Below are 16,715 nucleotides of genomic sequence, written 5' to 3' on the forward strand. Positions count from 1 at the left end.
ACTATATACTATTAGTTCATTTTAATATACTGTAAACAAACGGTAACCTTTCAGTTGAGCTTCGCATGTTGCATGTCTACCAAAAGTTGATGCTGTTACTAATGCAGCCTCTTGCTAGTCGTGTTTGGAAAATATTCAGAGCGCACACTGTCCACTCTGGCCAAGGAGCAGGGTTGATCCAAGCTCTCTGACTTCACAAAGGCAGTCAAGCACCCAAGCTAACTGGCTAAAGTTGGCTAGCTAACTCCATACACAAATAAGAGAACACCTCCTCACTCTGACCATTTCACTCACCCTAGCAGAGCTGGTTAGGCTTTTTTCATGTTATCCAAGGTGTTGATGACTAACTGTGCTGCTGGCAATAATTTAATTACGTTATTTTCCCTGATGTTTACTGACACCGGCCATATTCAACGGGTGTTGAGAGTTCGTAAATTCATCAGTTATTCTGCGCTCTGGTACATTCAGACAAGAGTGCTCTGAAATCCGAACAAATAACCAGAGCAAATTTACAAAGCACCCCATTTAACAATGTCCATTGAGAACGCACAAGGACTATACCATTTAGCTAAGCTAACAATGACGTGAATAATCAAGTCAATAAACATTGGGAAGTTGGATGCAATGATATGCTATGCGGTTCATAAGGATAGCATAACCAACAAATTTGTCAGCCAACATAACGTATAACTCAACTTTATTTTGAAAAGTAATTACTTTATAAAATTCCTCAACATTTTCTTAACATATGCCAGAATTAGTTAAAGCAATGAATGTGTATCTTAAGAGCAATAAGCATACTACATACTCAATTTACTTCACAAATAGTACGGTTAATGCGGTTATGCTGAGTACATCTACTAATCTTGATTTTATCGGTTTTGCTTTTCTGTTAATAGGATGCTAACATCTCTACGCTGGTGTATTGAGCTTTCGATTCTGCCTTTATGTCATTGTGCCAAGTCACAATTGCATTCCTGAATTCTCTATTTGATTGGAATTTTCCTGTCTGCGGGGAAATGCTGCCGAATTTGATCCACGATTAGATTTTTTTTTCCCATATTCAAGCTGAATTGGAAGAATGCTAATGCGCTTCTTTTAGTGCCTCTATGGCTTTGCTATAGTTGACCTCTTCTATGATGGTTATTTCTGCGCCTCTCTCAACTGTGTCCAGAGTTTAGATTCCTTCTCTCACGGTTTTAATATATGCCAGTCTTTTTCTGAGACTATTTCCCAGATCATGTAAACAGTCATATAATGCTTTAACCTTATCTCTATCAAATGATTCATAACCGGGACCAACTCAGAAAACTTTTATATTTTATTTTCCACCCCTGACGTGCGTCTACGTTTGGGTGTGCAAGTTGGTATATGAATATTATTCGTTACATCATTACTTAATAAAATCTGTAGTAAAAGATTATACACACATACAATTTCTCTTATTTTTTCATATCTTCACAGAATCCATTTATAAAGTAGTGGGTTTCCAACGACTCTCCATTGCCACACAGTTTCAGCTGTGCATCCAAACTCTCAACGGAACCCCGGACACTGCCCGGCTGGTCATGGGAATAATGCTCCAGGCGTATCCTCAACGGCTCTCTAGCCTCCCACAAACTATAGACTTGCCGCTGTCCAAAATAACATCCCACGCTCAATACCACCCCGTGATATTTTATGATGGGCAGTGATGGACGGAACACCAAGATAACGCTACATATCCAAATGTATTATCCAAATTTAAATCAGCTTATTATACACATTTCTATATCTTATTATCCAAACTTCAGATTAACACTTATTTCCACACTCACACAACTCTCATATCACATTCACACAGTTCTGTTCCCAAAACACATTTAATCACTTTTTTTTTGTAACCTGCAGGAATATTTTCTAATTTCTATCTCAGGGTTAGTTCCTGGGATAATGCAACTCATACATTTACATCTTACAATACTAACCTATGGTATTGCAATGCATCACGGCAATACCATGTAGGACTTTCTTACTTCAGGATAGTACGATCACGACTTCCTATTTATTATGACAATACCATCAGGATCTCATAACCTTAAAACGGCAGTAACTTTAGGACTCTCTATCTCTTATTTCTAAAATGGGGTTTGGTTTAAACAATTACAGGTGCACCTAACTATCTTATACCATCTCATTGTAATGCATTCTCTTTTATTTCTATAGCCTTTTCTCTAGTCCACGCAGGCCTTTCTCTTTTAGGCCTTAAGTAGTCCTCACAGGGTCTAGTTATACATCCAATACACACAGCTTTGGATGTTCACGTTAAATGATCTTAACTAGTTCACACAGGTTTGGATGCTAACGTTAGTTTTCATCCGGTCAGCACAGGGGAATGAGACAGATGAGGAAAAAAACGGATTTCATACCCTGTCTATATGAACAGGGTAACCCATACCATTATCAGAATATTGCCTAATTAGTGGTCCCACAACGGGGTGTTGTATCCACACTGGGATATAGCCTACTGCGATTACTATGGTATAGATTCTCTTATGTCTATCCAAATGTGCAAAACTACCAACAGAGTACCCATGTCTCCTATCTAACTATGTAACATGGTCCCAAAAATCCAATCTTACCTCGTATTTTCTAACCTCCACTTCAGGTGAAGTGCCAGGAATAGTAACCCAGGGCATACCTGTTTACCTCATCAATAAAACATTTCATCAATTACATACACATTATAATTTGAACTTCACCAAGCCGGGTGCCCTCGCAAGGTGTCACCTGCGCTCTAGTCCCTCGTTCAATACATTCACCTCACCAGTCCTACTGTGATCAACCCAGTACCACGGATATGGACTTTTGGTTGCCCAGTTTACCCAGATCTTCAGGAGCGGTCAACAGGTGAAGTTACAGAGATCCCATCCTCGTCACCAAAATTGTTGTGGTAATTTCAGTACTGAGCAAGACTTTGTCATTTCTTCAAACAATCATCTTTATTCAATATCGATTAATTATTGCAATAATGAGACTGGTCGACCCAACACTCTTGACTGTTGGGCCGAGAGCCTAACCTTTACAGAAAATGCTGGTTCTTATATAGCTGACACTAAAATGCTTAGTCATGGCTGGTTCCACCCCTCCCATGCAGATCGGGTGGCATCATGAGTCACTTTGGGTTCATCCTATGGTTATCTGCTGTTGTTTTAACCCCACCCTGGCTTAGTTTCCCAGATCACAGAATGATTAAGGACAATAAGGATTTTCGTTGTACTCCTCCAGGCTATCCCTATCTCGGTTACACGCACCACATCTTGTCTATGGAATGCAGGCTGTAACTCAATTGTCAGCTCAAGCTAGCTCTAGTGACCATATGCCCAGATTAGCTGCAGGGAGTTAGAGTGGAGACCATAAAAACACAGCATTAGTAGAACAGAATTGTCTTACTATTTGTTAAGTATATCATTTAACTATTAATATCAAACAAATCAGGTAAATACATAATTTTTCTCTCACAGTGTGGCCAGACCTACAGTATATGAGTGAGGCCAGGGCTAGTTTGAAATGTTTTGATTTGTTGGCTTCATTTGTAGTGTTTCAATCAACGTCTTGCTTGCTGATATCGAGGGAATTCTGTGTTCAAGTTAACAACAGCAAACTAATCTGGAGGCATGGATACAGTATCAGTCTCTGATTGGAGGGATTCTTCTCCAATGTTATCTGTGCTAACAGGCATTCCACAGTCAGATCTGACCTGGCAGGATAAGGATTATTTTGGTCCAAGAACTGGTATTTGGCTGAGGAAACTGCATCTCCCACAATGCATTCTAATGAACGTGAATGAGAATGGAGAGCAGAGGGCGCTGGGTGATGGATGCTGAACGGAGAGTAGCGGAGCGGCTGGAGAGGGCTGCCTGGGCTCTCACACAGCTCCTCCTGGTGTCCCTCTCTCCTCGTCTGCAGTTCCCGTCTCCAGACCCATGGGGTGGGGAGGGGGTGAGAGGGGGGAACATTTGGAGCTTCGTGTTCTTGGAGCCTGTTGTTGTGAGTTTTCACAGCGAGAGACTGTATCTGTGAATGTGTCCAACTCAGCCCAGTCTGTTGGCCAGATCTTCCTTTTGTTCCTCTGTCAGCCAGCCTGCTGTGTTTTAAAGGGCCTTTTGGAGCCTCTCTCTGATGGCTCTAAATCACAATAACACCATGACCTCTCCTATGTGTCTATGTGAGTTTTAGACTTCAGCTGGGTGTTTTTCTCTGTCACTCTCTTGCTCTCTGTCTCACCCCCCCCCCACTGTGTGTCTCCTGTGTTGTAGCTGACCTACCTGCCTCCTCCGTGGGGAGAGTGTGAGTCCAAGGCCCTGGACTCTGGCTTCTTCAAGGTCTACAGTGTGACAGCCTGCAGGATCGACTGTGAGACACGCTACATCGTGGAAAACTGTAACTGCAGGATGGTGCACATGCCCGGTAAGAGCACACACTTTTTCACCCTTTTCACACTAAACAAAACATGTGGATAGAGTCTGTAATATAACATTGTCTGGGCCATGGGCAAAACAAAAACAATTGTTTGGGCTATGGGTCATGTTTTTTCATCAAGGACTATTTGAAGACATATAACAAGGTGAGGAAAGTTTGATAAAGGAGTTACAGTAGTTGTTGTGGTTGATAGAAAAAAGTAATCTAAAGTCTAAAGTGGTGGGTTTGAAAAGGTCAAAGAGCTGTAAGGTGTAAGGTCAAGATTTGTGTTGGTGTATTAAAGCTTTCTGCTCCAAGGCTTTTCTGCCACCTTGCTCCACATCAAGCATCTCTCTCTCTCTCTCACTCTCTTTTGGTGAGGGGAAGGTAGGTTTTTGCATGTCGCGAGTCTCCTTAACTGCTTCCACAGGAGGGTATCTTTCAAGGATTTTATGTAATCTATCATAAAACAACTAGTGGCCCTTTTGGGTACTTCAGATTATCACAGGTGTTTGTAATTATCTCTGGCCCTCTGTGCGGCCTTATCACATGTAACATATATTACATAATTAAATAAGATCATTTTTAAATATAAAAAAATATGACAAAGCTGTAAAACATTATCATAAATATAAACCATCAATTTAGTGAATAACATTAGTGTTTAATATGAGGGTTTCATCATAATATCCTTTATCATTTTTTTACACACTTTAATTTATTTTATTATGTCAATATGTATTTGTTGTCAATGTTTTGGTGTCAAACTGGTGGCAGTTGTGAGTTGCAGAGTTAATTGAAAATAATGCTTAGATGTTTAGATGCTTTTTTCATTAATCAGGCTATTTTCTCCTGAACCATATGGTCTATCTGCTAGAGATTCATGGAAAATATGGACACAGATATAAAAAAATATTCTATATATGAATATATTTGATTTAAGTTATTAAAGTATAAATTACCAAAGTTACGATAGATTGCCATAGATTTTCTGTTAATTACCCCAATTATTGAAGATTCCGGTAACTTTGGGAAATTACTGGTAGCTTTGTAACCCTATTCCACAGTAATCTGAGCTGTTTTCTGTTTGTTTTTCTCAAGCTCATACGTAATTCAGAGGTGCTACGTTTTAAAAATAGATTTAGCAGAAAACTTTCCTCTCCTCCCCTTCCTTCTATGCTTCTTCTGTCCTTCTAGGTGATTCTCCATTCTGCACCCCTGAACAGTATAAAGACTGTGCAGAGCCTGCCCTTGGTAAGTCCACAGTATGCACGCACACAAACGCACACGCTTACGTCTTTTTGTCGAACAAAACTTTTTGTGGAAGGTACTGCGCAGCACACAGACCCCCTCGCGTAATCAACGTTGTCGCGTTTCCTTGTTTGGCAGGGAAACTGTGAAGCCAACTGTTAAGCCTATTGCCTGTTTCTGTTTCTGAGTCTTTTATTAAAGAATGTGAAACATGTTGTGTCTGTTTGCTGCTTTTCATTAAATCATGTATAGCTTTCATTATATGGCCTAAAATAAATGTGTTCATATAGGCAGAATATTATCTACAGTATAGGCTATAGCAGTGGTCACCAACCGGTCAATCGCCATCAACTGGTCGACCTCCAAGGCATTCCTAGTCGATCACCAAGCATTTCTGTTAAAAACCCAACAATAAAGCCTTGCGTTCCTATTTGTTTTATTCATTTCGCGCTGTTGGCGGTAGGTGCACTTGATTCAGCAGCCCTAGCGCCGGGAAGGCAAAGTGTTCCCATTTTGAACCATTTCATGTGTCTGAAGGTAGAACTCCACCTACCCAGCAGGCCCAGAGAGCAAATCAAGTGTACCTATAGGACTGCCGCTGACCAATCAGATAGCTCATATCACCGTGTATGTACAGTTTCCTAGAGCCATAGACTATAAAAAGACACCTCGAACGCACAACAAAGTTGATACTGTGAGATTTCAAAACGTTGTGTATCACCATGACTAGAGAGACTCAACGAATACAGGAAAGAGCTGCTGTTTTTATGAGTAAGTTGTTATTCAGCACTGTCAACACTTTGTTCAACACTTTTATAAGCTATAAAATGCGTGTTCTGTCTACTTCCACTCACGCTACAACCAACACTGCAGCTGCAATGAATGAGTTTAGCAAAGTGTTCCGATAAACTTGCGTTGTTATTATTAGCTGCTTGTGTCTTTTTTAATAACAAGGAATATTTCACTTTCTCTGGTCATAGGAGTAACAATATGAATTGAAAAAAAATAAAAATAAATGAATTGGTGCATGAGGCAGAAATAATGCAGTGCGACTTGAGGTTCGCCATCAGCTGGAAGACTGTGTCCCATTTTCTCAGCGGAGGGAGGGACAGTGTTGGTGAGTCGGATGAGAGGCAGTCTCACCGCTGCTCCTTCCCTCCCCTCAGACTGACCAGAGGCCAACAGTCAAGTAAAAACAAATATATATACAGTGCCTTCAGAAAGTATTCATACCCCTTGACTTATTCCACATTTTGTTGTGTTACAGCCTGAATTCAAAATGAATTAAATATTTTTTTTTCTCTCACCCATCTACACACAATACCCCATAATGACAATGTTAAATTTTGGCCAATTTATTGAAAATGAAATACAGAAATATCTAATTTACCTCAATATTCACACCCCGCTCTGTCAAGTTGGTTGTTGATCATTGCTTGACAGCCATTTTCAAGTTTTGCCATAGATTTTCGAGTAGATTTAAGTCAAAACTGTAACTCGGTCACTCAGGAACATTCACTGTCTTCTTGGTAAGCAACTCCAGTGTAGATTTGGCCTTGTGTTTTAGGTTATTGTCCTGCTGAAAGGTTAATTAATCTCCCAGTGTCTGACTGAACCAGATTTTCCTCTAGGATTTTGCCTGTGCTTAGCTCTATTCCATTTATTTGTATCTTAAAAAACTCCCTAGTCCTTGCCGATGACAAGCATACCCATAACATGATGCAGCCACCACTATGCTTGGAAATATGGATGGTGGTACTCAGTAATGTGTTGTATTGGATTTGCCCCAAACATAACACTTTGTATTCAGGACAAAAGTGAATTGCTTTGCCACATGCCTTGTTGCAAACATGATGCATGTTTTGGAATATTTAAATTATGTACAGGCTTCCTTCTTTTCACTCTGTCATTTAGGTTAGTATTGTGGAGTAACTATAATGTTTTTGATCCATCCTCAGTTTTCTCCTATCACAGCCATTAAACTCTGTAACTGTTTTAAAGTCACCATTGGCCTCATGGTGAAATCCCTGAGCGGTTTCCTTCCTCTCCAGCAACCGAATTAGGAAGGACGCCTGTATCTTGGTAATGACTGAGTGTACTGATACACCATCCAAAGTGTAATTAATAACTTCACGATTCTCAAAGGGATATTCAATGTCTGCTTTTTTAAATTATTCTTTTTTTATCTACCAATAGGTGCCCTTCTTTGCGAGGCATTGCAAAATCTCCCTGGTCTTTGTGGTTGAATCTGTGTTTGAAATTCACTGCTCGACTGAAGGACCTTACAGACAATTGTACGTGTGGGGTACAGAGATGAGATAGTCTTACAAAAATCATGTTAAACACTATTATTGCACACAGAGTCCATGCAACTTATTATGTGACTTGTTAAGATTTTGTTTTACTCCTGAACTTATTTAGGCTTGCCATAACAAAGGGGTTGAATACTTATTGACTCAATACATTTCAGCTTTTCATTTGTAATTAATTTTAAAAAATCCACTTTTACATTATGGGGTATTGTGCGTAGGCCATTGACAAAAAAACTCAATTTAATCCATTTTAAATTCAGGCTGTAACACAACAAAGTGTGGAAAAAGTCAAGTGGTGTGAATACTTTCTAAAGGCACTATACTGTATATTATGCTCACTCAGCTGTGCCTCACAAGTAATACAACAAATGATCTATTACCAGTGTGATCATATACAGTGAGGGAAAAAAGTATTTGATCCCTTGCTGATTTTGTACGTTTGCCCACTGACAAAGAAATGATCAGTCTATAATTTTAATGGTAGGTTTATTTGAACAGTGAGAGACAGAATAAAAAATAAAAAAATCCAGAAAAACGCATGTCAAAAATGTTATAAATTGATTTGCATTTTAATTAGGGAAATAAGTATTTGACCCCCTCTCAATCAGAAAGATTTCTGGCTACCAGGTGTCTTTTATACAGGTAACGAGCTGAGATTAGGAGCACACTCTTAAAGGGAGTGCTCCTAATCTCAGTTTGTTACCTGTATAAAAGACACCTGTCCACAGAAACAATCAATCAATCAGATTCCAAACTCTCCACAATGGCCAAGACCAAAGAGCTCTCCCAAGGATGTCAGGGACAAGACTATAGACCTACACAAGGCTGGAATGGGCTACAAGACCATCGCCAAGCAGCTTGGTGAGAAGGTGACAACAGTTGGTGCGATTATTCGCAAATGGAAGAAACACAAAATAACTGTCAATCTCCCTCGGCCTGGGGCTCCATGCAAGATCTCACCTCGTGGAGGTGCAATGATCATGAGAACGGTAAGGAATCAGCCCAGAACTACACGGGAGGATATTGTCAATGATCTCAAGGCAGTTGGGACCATAGTCACCAAGAAAACAATTGGTAACACACTACGCCGTGAAGGACTGAAATCATGCAGCGCCCGCAAGGTCCCCCTGCTCAAGAAAGCACATATACAGGGCCGTCTGAAGTTTGCCAATGAACATCTGAATGATTCAGAGGAGAACTGGGTGAAAGTGTTGTGGTCAGATGAGACCAAAATCGAGCTCTTTGGCATCAACTCAACTCACCGTGTTTGGAGGAGGAGGAATGCTGCCTATGACCGCAAGAACACCATCCCCACCGTCAAACATGGGGGTGGAAACATTATGCTTTGGGGTGTTTTTCTGCTAAGGGGACAGGACAACTTCAAGCATCAAAGGTGCGATGGACAGGGCCATGTACCGTCAAATCTTGGGTGAGAACCTCCTTCCCTCAGCCAGGGCATTGAAAATGGGTCGTGGATGGGTATTCCAGCATGACAATGACCCAAAACACACGGCCAAGGCAACAAAGGAGTGGCTCAAGAAGATGCACATTAAGGTCCTGGAGTGGCCTAGCCAGTCTCCAGACCTTAATCCCATAGAAAATCTGTGGAGGGAGCTGAAGGTTCGAGTCGCCAAATGTCAGCATCGAAACCTTAATGACTTGGAGAAGATCTGCAAAGAGGAGTGGGACAAAATCCCTCCTGAGATGTGTCCCAACCTGGTGGCCAACTACAAGAAACATCTGACCTCTGTGATTGCCAACAAGGGTTTTGCCACCAAGTATTAAGTCATGTTTTGCAGAGGGGTCAAATACTTATTTCCCTCCATTAAAATGCAAATCAATTTCTAAAATTTTTGACATGCGTTTTTCTGGATTTTTTTGTTATTCTGTCTCTCACTGTTCAAATAAACCTACCATTAAAATTATAGACTGATCATTTCTTTGTCAGTGGGCAAACGTACAAAATCAGCAGGGGATCAAATACTTTTTTCCCTCACTGTACCATTTAAAAATATACACTACCATTCAAATGTTTGGAGTCACTTAGAAATGTCCTTGTTTTCAAAGATGTTTTTTTTTTTCGTCCATTAAAATAAACAGGCGCCTCACAGGTCCTCAACTGGCAGCTTCATTAAAGAAAAAGCCATATCTCAGACTACCCATTTTAATCTTTTTTTTTTATTGGCCAGTCTGAGATATGGCTTTTTCTTTGCAACTCTGCCTAGAAGGTCAGCATCCCGGAGTCGCCTCTTCACTGTTGATGTTGAGACTGGTGTTTTGCGGGTACTATTTAATGAAGCTGCCGGTTGAGGACCTGTGAGGCGTCTGTTTCTCAAACTAGACACTCTAATGTATTTGTCCTCTTGCTCAGTTGTGCACCGGGGCCTCCCACTCCTCTTTCTATTCTGGTTAGAGCCAGTTTGCGCTGTTCTGTGAAGGGAGTAGTACACAGTGTTGTACGAGATCTTCAGTTTCTTGGCAATTTCTCGCATGGAATAGTCTTCATTTCTCAGAACAAGAATAGACTGGCGAGTTTCAGAAGAAAGTTCTTTGTTTCTGGCCATTTTGAGCCTGTAATCGAACCCACAGTTGCTGATGCTCCAGATACTCAACTAGTCTCAAGAAGGCCAGTTTTATTGCTTCTTTAATCAGCACAACAGTTTTCAGCTCTGCCCAACATAATTGCAAAATGGTTTTCTAATGATCAATTAGCCTTTTAAAATGATAAACTTGGATTAGCAAACACAAGGTGCCATTGGAACACAGGACTGATGGTTGCTGATAATGGGCCTCTGTACGCCTATGTAGATATTCCATAAAAAATCTGCCGTTTCCAGCTACAATAGCCATTTACAACATTAACAATGTCTACACTGTATTTGTGGTCAATTTGATGTTATTTTAAAAACAAGGACATTTCTAAGTGACCCCAAACTTTTGAACAGTAGTGTATATATAATATCAAAATGGTCTGAGAAGAACAACATTGGCAGGGCAATTCAAGCATAGCCAATATGCAGTGATAATGTATTGGGCCTATAGCCTACTGCACAAATGTCACGGTTTCGGCCGAGGCTGCCTCTCTCCCTTGTTCGGGCAGGCTTCGGCGTTCGTCGTCTCCGGAATTCTAGCTGCCACCGATTGATGTTTCATGTTCGTTTGCTTTTGTCTGTTTGTTTCTACACCTGTTTCTGTTTTGTAGTAATTAGTGTCCTATAAGTTTCTCGTTGTGTTTGTCTTGTGTTGTGTGTGATTGTTACCGTCAGTCTGTGTATTGCTCGGTTGAGCGTTATTTTCTCCACTGTTTGCTGGAGCGTTCGTTGCACTTGTGTGTGCACTTATTTCATCCTGACGCACCTGTTTGTGCGCATTGTCTTTCGCCTTCGTGCGTATTTTGCTGTCAGGCTTATTTCGTCCTGTTGCCTGTGTTTAGGCAGGAATACAGCTTTTTGGAATTCAGTTTGCTTCCTGCGTTTGATTCCTACACCACACCTACAACACGACCTGACAGAATCACACACCTTACAGTATGGAATCAGCAGGAGCCGAAGCAGCACATTCAAGACTGGAAACCCAGGTTCGGGAACAGCAAGAGCAGCTCCTGCAGATGGGGGCCGCCCTGCAGGAGGTGATGACCACCCTCCGAGGCTGGGGTCCGCCTCCACCGCCAGCCGCCCTGCCAGCACCATCGGCCAGCCCACCCAGTCCAGCGCCGGAACCTCGCGAGTCCGACTATCTCTCCCGAGGTCCTACGACGGGACCGCAGCTGGGTGTCAGGGATTCCTGCTCCAGGTAGAGCTGTACCTGGCCACAGTACATCCGGCACCTTCAGGGCATGAGAGCGTGTCCGCCCTGATCTCCTGCCTGGCGGTAAAGCGTTGGAGTGGGCCAACGCGGAGTGGAGGAAGATCGACGCCACGACTATTACATACACCGAGTTCTCCCGCCGCTTTTAGGGCGGTGTTCGACCATCCCCGGAAGCGGCGAGGGGGGAGCGTCTGGTCTTCCTCAGGCAGGGGAGGAGGAGTGCCCAGGAATTCGCACTGATTCCGTACTCTAGCGGCAGATGCAGGGTGGAATGAGCGGGCCCTCATCGATCTATACCGATGTAGCCTCAGAGAGGACGTCCGTCGGGAGCTGGCCTGTAGGGACACCAGTCTCACTTTCGACCAGCTGGTCGACATGTCAATCAGGTTAGATAACCTATTGGCTACCCGCGGACGTCCTGAGGGGGGGTCCGTCCATTCCATCCTCCAGCGCATCCGAGCCGTGTCCTATGGAGCTCGGGCGCTGGCGCTAGAGATAGGAGGAGTCGGCAGACTAGGGGGTCCATCCACTGCACCAACTGTGGTCGGGGAGGACACACCGCGGCTAGGTGCTGGGGATGGCCTCCTAGGGGAGATGACGACAGGTCCCGCACTGGGGGATTCCTTCCAGGTGAGTAGGCACCCCACTCACCCAGAGCTCTCTGTTGCCCATTTCTGTATGCCTGTATGTTTTCCACAGGTAGCACCTCATGCCCAGCATAAGGCGCTGGTAGATTCAGGCGCAGCTGGGAATTTTATTGATAAAAAGTTTTGTTTAGCGTTAGGGATTCCCCTCATTCCTGTTGATGTTCCTTTTCCCGTTCACGCCCTAGATAGTCGTCCGTTGGGTACGGGCTTGATCAGGAGGTCACGGCGCCACTTAGGATGTGTGCGCAGGGGGATCATCAGGAGATGATTCAGCTGTTCCTGATTGACTCTCCTGCGTATCCGGTGGTGCTGGGCATGCCCTGGTTGAGTACCCATAACCCAGTGATTTCGTGGCAGGAGAGGGCTCTGATGGAGTGGTCTGCTCAGTGTGTGGGTAGATGTTTGGGCGTTTCCGTAGGGGCTACCTCGGTGGAGAGTCCAAACCAGGTGCCCGCATTGCACATTCCACCTGAGTATGGGGATTTGGCTATCGCGTTTAGTAAGGCGAGGCGACGCGGTTGCCACCCCATAGGGCAGGGGGATTGTGCGATAAACCTTCAGGCAGGAGCTGCGCTCCCACGGAGTCATGTGTATCCTCTGTCTCAGGAGGAGAAGAAAGCTATGGAGATTTACATAGACGAATCGCTGAGACAAGGATACATACGGCTGTCCACTTCCCCGCGTCCTCGAGTTTCTTTTTCGTGAAGAAGAAGGATGGTGGTTTGCGTCCGTGCATCGATTACCGTGGTCTCAATCAGATTACGGTGAAGTATAGTTATCCACTCCCGCTGATTGCGACCATGACTGAGTCGTTGCATGGGGGCGTTTCTTCACGAAATTAGATCTCAGGAGCGCGTACAACTTGGTGCGCATCAAGAAGGATGATGAATGGAAAACAGCCTTTAGTACCACCTCGGGCCATTACGAGTATCTAGTCATGCCATACGGGTTGATGAATGCTCCGTCGGTTTTCCAATCATTTGTGGATGAGATCTTCAGGGACATGCAGGGACAGGGAGTCGTTGTGTACATAGATGACATTCTCGTGTACTCACCTACCCGTGTCGAGCATGTGGCCCTGGTGCGCAGAGTGTTGGCGGAGGCTGGTGGAGCACGACCTATGTGAAGGCAGAGAAGTGTCTGTTTTTCCAGGAGTCTATCTCCTTTTTGGGGTATCAGTTGTCCGCGTCAGGGGTGAAGATGGAGGTAGACCGAAAGGGTCGGCCGTGCGTAATTGGCAAACACCAACCACTGTGAAAGAGGTGCAGCAGTTTTTGGGGTTTGCGAATTACTACCGGAGGTTTATCCGGGGTTTTGGGCAAGTGGCAGCTCCCATCACGTCTCTCTTGAAGGGGGGTCGTGCGTCTGCAGTGGTCAGTCGAGGCGGACAGGGCGTTTGGGAGGCTGAAGGACCTGTTTACCTCGGCTCTGGTGCTGGCGCATCCGGATCCCTCTTTACCATTTCCAGGTAGAGGTGGACGCGTCTGAGGCCGGTATTGGCGCCGTGCTTTCACAACGGTCAGGCGCGCCACCTAAACTCCGCCCCTGTGCCTTCTATTCCAAGAAGCTCCAGCCCGGCGGAGCGAAATTATGACATAGGGGACAGGGAGCTGTTAGCTGTGGTACAGGCCCTTAAGGTGTGGAGGCACTGGCTTGAGGGGGCTCAACACCCTTTCCTCATTTTGACGGACCACCGTAACCTGGAGTACATCCGGGCAGCGAGGAGGCTGAACCCTCGGCAGGCTAGATGGAGTATGTTTTTGACCCGTTTCTCTTTTAAGATCACCTACATCCCTGGGTCACAAAAACGGGAAGGCAGATGCGCTGTCTCGGCTATATGACGGGGAGGAGGTTCGTGGAGCCCACTCCCCATACTGCCGGAGTCGTGTCTAGTGGCACCGGTGGTGTGGGAGCTCGATTCTGAGCTCGAGCGGGCATTACGCACCGACCCTAGTCCACCACAATGCCCGGAGGGTCGGAAGTATGTTCCGCTTCGAGTGTCGGGATCGATTGATCTATTGGGCTCACACGTCACCCTCCTCTGGACACCCGGGTATCGGCCGGACAGTGCACTGTCTTAGTGCCAAATATTGGTGGCCACGTTGGCCAGGGATGTGAGGGTTTATGTTTCCTCCTGCTCGGTGTGCGCCCAGTGTAAGGCGCCTAGACATCTGCCTAGGGGCAAGTTACTGCCCCTGCCCGTTCCTAGCAACGACCATGGTCCCACCTCTCGGTGGATTTTATAACTGACCTTCCCCTCTCTCAAGGGAATACTACCATCCTGGTCGTTGTGGACCGGTTCTCTAAGGCCTGTCGTTTGCTCCCCATGCCGGGTCTTCCTACTGCCCTGCAGACCGCCGAGCTATATTCACCCATGTGTTCCGGCACTCACGGGGTGCCCGAGGACATTGTGGCTGACCGAGGTCCCCAATTCACCTCCAGAGTCTGGAGAGCTTTTATGGAGCGGTTGGGGGTCTCGGTGAGCCTCACCTCGGGTTACCACCCGGAGAGTAATGGGCAGGTGGAAGCGTTAACCAGGATGTGGGTAGGTTTCTCAGAACGTACTGCCGGGATCGACCGGAGGAGTGGGCGAGATATGTGCCCTGGGCCGAGATGGCACAGAACTCTCTCCGCCACTCCTCCACCCAACTAACCCCTTTTCAGTGTGTTTTGGGGTACCAGCCGGTTCTGGCACCATGGCATGAGAGCCAGATCGAGGCCCCGCTGTGGATGAGTGGGTGCGGCGCTCGGAGGAGACGTGGGACGCTGCACACGTCCATCTGCAGCGTGCCATACGTCGACAGAAGACGAGCGCCGACCTACACCGCAGTGAGGGGCCAGTGTACGCACCTGGAGATCGAGTCTGGCTCTCTGCCAGAAACCTGCCCTCCGCCTGCCCTGTCGGAAGCTGGGTCGGCGGTTTGTAGGGCCATTTAAAGTCCTGAGAAGGTTGAACGAGGTATGTTATAGATTACAGTTACCAGTTGAGTATAAGTGTATTAACCCCTCGTTCCATGTGTCCCTTCTCAGGCCGGTGGTAGCAGGCCCACTCCAAGAACATGAGATCTTGGAGACCCCCCGGCCCCGTTGGACATCGAGGGGGTACCGGGCGTACACTGTGAGATCCATCTTGGATTCTAGACGTCGGAGAGGGGGTCTTCAGTATCTAGTGGAGTGGGAGGGTGCAGGTCCGGAGGAGCGGTGCTGGGTGCCGAGGAGAGACATCTTGGACCCGTCGCTCTGACGGAATTCCATCGGGGGTATCCGACGCGCCCTGCGCCGCGGCCTCCGGGTCGTCCCCAAGGCCGAGTCGGAAGCGCGCGTCTGGAGCCGCGCGTCAAAGGGGGGGTACTGTCACAGTTTCGGCCGAGGCTGCCTCTCTCCCTTGTTCGGGCAGGCTTCGGCGTTCGTCGTCTCCGGAATTCTAGCTGCCACCGATTGATGTTTCATGTTCGTTTGCTTTTGTCTGTTTGTTTCTACACCTGTTTCTGTTTTGTAGTAATTAGTGTCCTATAAGTTTCTCGTTGTGTTTGTCTTGTGTTGTGTGTGATTGTTACCGTCAGTCTGTGTATTGCTCGGTTGAGCGTTATTTTCTCCACTGTTTGCTGGAGCGTTCGTTGCACTTGTGTGTGCACTTATTTCATCCTGACGCACCTGTTTGTGCGCATTGTCTTTTCGCCTTCGTGCGTATTTTGCTGTCAGGCTTATTTCGTCCTGTTGCCTGTGTTTAGGCAGGAATACAGCTTTTTGGAATTCAGTCTGCTTCCTGCGTTTGATTCCTACACCACACCTACAACACGACCTGACAACAAACCTCATTGCTACAGAACTGTTTTTAATTAGTTAATGTTGCATAGACTTACATTTTATAAGTCATGTTTTTTTTTATCATACGAAAACATCTTTATCTGGTAAAAGGCCGACATTTGGACGTTTCAATAAAAAAATACTCTTTGTCACATGACTATAGAAATGGAAAGGTGATTTTAGAGACGCAAAGTAACAATAGCCTATGATTGAAGGGTTAGGCTATACTGGGCTCTCACCATCATCATCATTATTATCATTATTCTCATCATTCCAACTAAATTATTATGAAATTCGGACCACAGAAATCTAATGTTTATATAAAATGTCTGCCTTTCCTCCTACATTTTAACAGTCTAATAAGTCCATATTAATATAGGACAACATCACAAAATCCATTTGGCCTGTGTCTGTCACGATCGTCGGAAGGAGCGGACCAATACGCAGCGCG

At 45.1% G+C, this 16,715-nt stretch overlaps 1 protein-coding gene across 1 annotated transcript in view; it reads left to right on the plus strand.

The window, feature by feature from the left end:
- Nucleotides 1-4,298: 4,298 nt before the first annotated feature.
- The window catches only part of LOC123486184 (acid-sensing ion channel 2-like), a gene marked incomplete at its 5' end in the record, with an annotated part of 31,492 nt that continues 19,075 nt past the window's right edge, over nucleotides 4,299-16,715 (plus strand). Inside the window, 2 exon segments of the mRNA XM_045217405.1 lie at nucleotides 4,299-4,449; nucleotides 5,638-5,694. Of these exon segments, the coding sequence (XP_045073340.1) occupies nucleotides 4,299-4,449; nucleotides 5,638-5,694 (208 nt within the window).

Source organism: Coregonus clupeaformis, unplaced genomic scaffold (genome assembly GCF_020615455.1).
Source record: "Coregonus clupeaformis isolate EN_2021a unplaced genomic scaffold, ASM2061545v1 scaf1050, whole genome shotgun sequence".
Taxonomy (NCBI): domain Eukaryota; kingdom Metazoa; phylum Chordata; class Actinopteri; order Salmoniformes; family Salmonidae; genus Coregonus; species Coregonus clupeaformis.